The 6,244-nt window shown below is 45.9% G+C and overlaps 1 protein-coding gene across 1 annotated transcript; it reads left to right on the plus strand.

Moving 5' to 3' along the window:
* Positions 1-4,500: 4,500 nt before the first annotated feature.
* Positions 4,501-5,582, plus strand: LOC124698249 (nifU-like protein 1, chloroplastic). Its single transcript, XM_047230755.1, has 3 exons — positions 4,501-4,855; positions 4,951-5,093; positions 5,178-5,582. The coding sequence occupies exons 1-3, from the start codon at positions 4,516-4,518 to the stop codon at positions 5,364-5,366; spliced, it is 672 nt and encodes a 223-aa protein (XP_047086711.1). The 5' UTR covers positions 4,501-4,515; the 3' UTR covers positions 5,367-5,582.
* The last annotated feature ends 662 nt before the right edge of the window (positions 5,583-6,244 follow it).

Consider the following 6,244-nt stretch of genomic DNA (forward strand, 5'->3'; position numbering starts at 1 on the left):
TGATTGAGCCGATCGGCACCATCCATGCGTGCTTGAGAGGTGACGAGGCGGGCCGAGTAAGTGCTTGGGCTGGATGTGGAAGAAGTTGCGGGTGGCGATCATCCTGCCGGAAGCGGCCGAGCCGCCGTGCCTGGCGAGTAGGGCCTCGCCGTAGCTCGGAGGCTTGATGTCCCATGCCCCACGGTGGGCGCCAACTGTCGTGGATATGACCACGGCGAGATGCTACGGGGGTAGCACTTCGTTGATGCGAGGGCAAGGGAACATCGCCATCTACGGGTCGAGGTGCAAGGGACGCAAGGTTTTACCCAGGTTCAGCCCCTCCGGAGAGTAAAAGGCCTACGTCCTGCTAGATCTTATTGCTCAGTGGAGAATTACAATGGGGGGGGCTCAGTCGGCGCGGAGCCAAGAGCTTACAGGGGAGATCCGATCTCAGATGATGTGTCTTCTAGGGTTTAGCCCGGGGGTTTATATATCCACCCCCGGTCTAGGGTTACAAGGGGATAACTCCGAGATCGTATCAGTTGCTACTAATCCGGGATACAACACCCTTCTACAAGTAATCTTCTTATCCAGCCGAGCAGATCGCCTCCTTGGGTCTTCGGCCCAGTCGCCTGGTGACTGGCGGTCTTCCTGGGCCTTCGTCCTTGTGGCGAGTGGGACTGGCGACCCACCCCCTATGGGCATACCCCCATCAAAGGGGATGCCTTGGGCATCCCCAAGCTTAGATGCTTGAGTCTTCTTGAAATATGCAGGGATGAACCACGGGGGCATCCCCAAGCTTAGACTTTTCACTCTTCTTAATCATATATCATCCTCCTCTCTTGACCCTTGAAAACTTCCTCCACACCGAACTCAAAACAAACTCATTAGAGGGTTAGTGCATAATAAAAAATTCACATGTTCAGAGGTGACACAATCATTCTTAACACTTCTGGACATTTCCCAAGGCTACTAAAAGTTAATGGAACAAAGAAATCCATCCAACACAGCAAAAGAGGCAATGCGAAATAAAAGGCAGAATCTTTCAAAACAGAACAGGTCCCGTAAAGACGAATTTTTCTGGGGCACTAAACTTGCTCAGATGAGAAAACTCAAAACTAATGAAAGTTGCGTACATATCTGAGGATCACTCACGTAAATTGGCAGATTTTTCTGAGTTACCTACAGAGAACCCTGCCCAAATTCGTGACAGCAAGAAATCTGTTTCTGCGCAGAAATCCAAATCTAGTATCAACCTTACTATCAAAGACTTTACTTGGCACAACAATGCAATAAAATAAAGATAAAGAGAGGTTGCTACAGTAGTAACAACTTCCAAGACTCAAATATAAAACAAAAGTACTGTAGTAAAATAAAAACATGAGTTATCTCCCAAGAAGTGCTTTCTTTATAGCCATTAAGATGAGCTCAGTAATTTTAATGATGCACTCCCAAGAAATAAGAGTTGAAGCAAAAGAGCATCAAAAAGCAAGTGCAAAACACATTTAAGTCTAACCCACTTCCTATGAAAAGGAATCTTGTAAATAAACAAATTCATGAAGCATAATGCAACAAGCATAGAAAGATAAAACAAGTGTAACTTCAAAAATTTCAGCATATAGAGAGGTGTTTTAGTAACATGAAAATTTCTACAACCATATTTTCCTCTCTCATAAATATTTTCAAGTAGCATCATGAACAAACTCAACAATATAACTATCAAATGAAACATTCTTATCATGAGCTACATGCATAAAAGTATTACTACTCCCAACATAAGCATAGTCATTCTTATTAATTGTAGTGGGAGCAAATTCAACAAAGTAGCTATCATTATTATTCTCATCAAGTGTAGGAGGCATAGTATAATAATAATAAAATTTATCCTCCATAGTAGGCGGCACCAAAATACCACTATCGTTATAATCATCATAAATAGGAGGCAAAGTATCATCAAAGAAAATTTTCTCCTCCATGCTTGGGGGACTAAAAATATCATGCTCATCAAAACCAGCTTCCCCAAGCTTAGAATTTTACATAGCATTAGCAACAATGGTGTTCAAAGCGTTCATACTAATATCATTGCTACTAGCATGCAAATAAGGTTCCATAGGTTTTTTAATTTTCGCATCAAACAATCCATGTCTTAACTCAGGAAACAGATTAAAAAGCTCCATCGTTATTTTCCATTATGCCTAACTAGTGATAAACAAGAAACAAAAAGATGCAATTGCGGGATCTAAAGGAAATAGCTTGAGCACTCGCAATGGCGCCGAGAAAATAGCTTAGTTGCACGGGACCGGAGTGTGAGTACCTTTTACCTTACCTCCCGGCAATGGCGCCGAGAAAATAGCTTGCTTGTCTACGGTGTTGGAAGGCGGAGGTTTGTAGAACAGCAGCAAGTTTTCCCTTAAGTGAATCACCCAAGGTTTATCGAACTCAGGGAGGAAGAGGTCAAAGATATCCCTCTCAAGCAATCCTGCAATCACGATACAAGAAGTCTCTTGTGTCCCCAACACACCTAATACACTTGTCAGATGTATAGGTGCACTAGTTTGACGAAGAGATAGTGAAATACAAGTAATATGGATGTATATGAGTGGTAATAGCAATCTGATATAAATATGGCAGCAAGTAAACATGTAGCGAACGGTGAATAAACGGAGATTCGATGTATGGAAACAAGGCCTAGGGATCATACTTTCACTAGTGGACACTCTCAACATTGCAATCATAATGGAATATAAATATAAGCACTTCACTATGCTATTCGAATTACTCTCCGGCAAGATAACAAACACTAATTCATCATGTAGGCAAGCCTTAAAGATGTATTCCCAAGTACTAATAAACACCCCACGTTGTCAGTTGTGAGCATTCATAGGAGGTACTAACACACCACAATTTCATAGAGACATCCAACTCAAATCATAACCCGGTGAACAAGTATTCTGTGAAATATAGCCTAAGAGACCCACACGGTGCACACACTGTCACCTTTACACGCGTGGGACAAGGAGTCTCCGGAGATCACATAAGTAAAATCCACTTGAATAGCATAACGACATCTAGATTACAAAGCTCATCATATGGATCTCAGTCATGTAAAGCAGCTCATGAGATCATTGTATTGAAGTACATGGGAGAGAGATTAACCACATAGCTACCGGTACAGCCCTTAGCCTCAGAGGAGAACTACTCCCTCCTCATCATAGGAGACAGCGGCGGCGATGAAGATGGCGGTGGTGTCGATGGAGATGCCTTCGGGGGCACTTCCCGTCCGGCGGCGTGCCGGAACAGAGACTTCTGTCCCCCGAAAGTTGGCTTCGCGATGGCGGCGGCTCTTGAAGGTTTCTCGTACCGTGGCTTATTCGTCTCGATGTTTTAGGTCAGGAAGGCTTATATAGGCGAAGAGTCGGAGTCGGAGGGGCCACGGGGGCTCCACACACCGGGGGCGCCCCCTTGGCCGCGCCGCCACCACGTGTGGGGCCTCCAGGGCTCCCCTACGGTCCCTCTCTGGTGCTCTGGAAGCTTCCTTGAAATATAAGATCGTGGGCGTTGATTTCGTCCAATTTCGAGAATATTTCCTTACTAGGATTTCTGAAACCAAAAACAGCGAAAACGAGGAGCGGCACTTCGGCATCTCGTCAATAGGTTAGTTCCGGAAAATGCATCAAAACGATATAAAGTGTGAACAAAACATGTAGGTATTATCATAAAACAAGCATGGAACATAAGTAATTATAGATACGTTGGAGACGTATCACAAACCCATGAGCTTCCACCTGTCCGCCTCTTTAACAATCGCATCAAACAAAAGCGCTTTCGTCCTTAACTTGTTCTTGAAGATCTGATTATTCCTCTCAATCCAAATAGATCGAAGCATCATGAGGAAAAGGAACGCGCTTGAGAGCTGGAGTTTGGAGGGCTACATGTTGAGCACCTGCGGCCACCAAACAAGGAGCTCATCTACGACAGACGGGGCAAGAGAGGACCGTTGCTAAACCTCTCAAGACCTCAAACCAAATGCTCCTCGAAAAAGGACATTGCAGAAGAAGATACTCAATTGTCTCGAGTGTTGAAGACAGAAGGTGCATGAGTCATTATTGTGATTTAGTTTTCATCCGACTTCTCTTCTTAGTGCTAATAATTAGCTAAAACAATTGGTTTTGCTAATGCTCCGTTGAGTGGGAGTTGTGAAGCGTTGATTAAAACATTGAGACTCGTGCAAATATTTACATCTTTTAAATTTTACAAACAAATGGTACAATTTTCTTGCACTTTCAAAACAAAATTTTAACATCGCCGTGAACTTTCTTCTAGGCTTGCGTGAGCAATTTTGCAGAAGCCGCTGAAAATTAATTTAGTCCAAGTCCAGAGAGAATTAGACACTGTACATGTTTTTTTGGATTGTTTTGAAGAAAAATATCGCCGGTACTACCCGGAGAATATCGCTTCTACTCCGATGCCGTGCTGATCTTGGCCGTGACTTCTTGGACGGCACCCAAGGATACCGGATACACGACCACACACCCCATGGAGGCGTCGCTCACCGCGGCCGCCGCCGCTGCCGCCTCGTCGCCTCCGCCGCAAATCCGCATCCGAATCACCAAACCAAGCCCACTCCTGCCCCCTTGGCGGCGCCAATTCGGGCCCTCCAAGATCCGGACCGCCAGCTTCCGGCGGCACCTGGCTGCGGCCTCCGCATCCACGCCGCCGACGCCGGGAGGCGGCCTGTACTCTGCGGCCACCTACGAGCTGACGGCGGATAACGTCGACCAGGTCCTCGACGACGTCCGCCCCTACCTCGTAGCCGACGGCGGCGACGTCGCCGTCGTGTCCGTCGAGGACGGCGTCGTCTCCCTCAGGCTCGAAGGTAAACTCGATTTGTCGCCTCGCGTCCGTACAAAAATTCGTGGCCAAGATTCCATCGGGACATCAAATCTGACCGTGCTGGTTGCCACAATTCAGGGGCGTGCAGCAGCTGCCCCAGCTCGACGACGACGATGAACATGGGCATCGAGCGCGTGCTCAAGGAGAAGTTCGGTGACGCCATCAAGGACATCCGCCAGGTGTTCGACGGGGATCAGCCGCCGGCTGAGACAACGCCTGAGGTCCACCACCAGACCAATCTCGTAGTTTTGCCCTGAAAAGCTTAAAATCGTGGAGCGCTCACCGGCTGGAATGTTTGCTTGCAGGCGGTGAACCGGCACCTGGACATACTGCGGCCGGCGATCGCGAACTACGGCGGGAGCGTGGAGGTGCTCGCCGTGGACGGCGAGGACTGCATGGTTAAATACGATGGCCCGGAGTCCATCGGGAGCGGGGTCAAGGCTGCCATCAAGGAGAAGTTCCCCGACATCACCAATGTGGTCTTCACGCAGTGATCCACAGGTAGCCTCGTAGGCTTGATTCCATTCGCCGGTAGTCAGTGCACACAATGACAACATGTATGAAAATGCAGCCAGATTTTGATGGGAATATTGGATGTTCATGTATCATCTACTAGACAAGCTGTTTCGATGCTTTGTTTGGGTAGAGAAATTGCAGTTCGCTCAAACGCAGTATACAATGAAAATGGAATGATATTTGCCTTTTGGTCACCTGTTTCTGGATATGTGATACGATTAACCACCAAATGTACCAAGCCGACTGAAAATATGTCCACTACTAGTTGAGCTGAATACAAACTGAATCGAACTCGGATCGAGCCTCAGTTAGCACACCTGATAGAAGTTGAAAACCAAACCTCTGAACTTGAATCTTCGGCTGTCTTTGATTCGTAGGATTTTTAAAACATAGGAATAGGAATGATTTACTAGATTTTAAAAACGCAGGGAATAGGAAAACCACATAACTGCACTGCTATGTCCATGCCAATCCAATGAGATTTTGGTGTGTTTTACTGCATCACGGAAAAAAAAAGAATGGATTCTTTCCAAGACATTCCAGCGGATGCTAAATTTCTTATGAAATGTAGCATGAAACAAAACTTAGAAAATATTTGTATGGTTCAATCCTACAAATCAAACGGCTAACATAGGGAAAGTTAATTCGCAAAAAAAAAGAAACATAGCAAAAGTCCCCTCACGCTAATGCTTCAATCTTTTTATGAAACACCTTTGAATCAAAGAGGCACTCAAAGTAGGGTCCCTCAAACAAGTAGATCCTGAACTCTGATGTGCAATTCATGTGTCAGTGCCTTTGTAGATGGAAAGATTCACGACAGTGACCAATATATCTTGCACCACATTTAATCCTCTCC

This window comes from Lolium rigidum, chromosome 3 (assembly GCF_022539505.1).
Source record: "Lolium rigidum isolate FL_2022 chromosome 3, APGP_CSIRO_Lrig_0.1, whole genome shotgun sequence".
Taxonomy (NCBI): Eukaryota; Viridiplantae; Streptophyta; class Magnoliopsida; order Poales; family Poaceae; genus Lolium; species Lolium rigidum.

Bases quoted from the DNA above. Each gene is read 5' to 3' on its own strand.
- LOC124698249 (XM_047230755.1), top strand. From the start codon at position 4,516: ATGGAGGCGTCGCTCACCGCGGCCGCCGCCGCTGCCGCCTCGTCGCCT. The intron at 4,856-4,950 runs GTAAACTCGATT...GCCACAATTCAG, and splicing joins CGTCTCCCTCAGGCTCGAAG to GGGCGTGCAGCAGCTGCCCC. The intron at 5,094-5,177 runs GTCCACCACCAG...GTTTGCTTGCAG, and splicing joins CGGCTGAGACAACGCCTGAG to GCGGTGAACCGGCACCTGGA.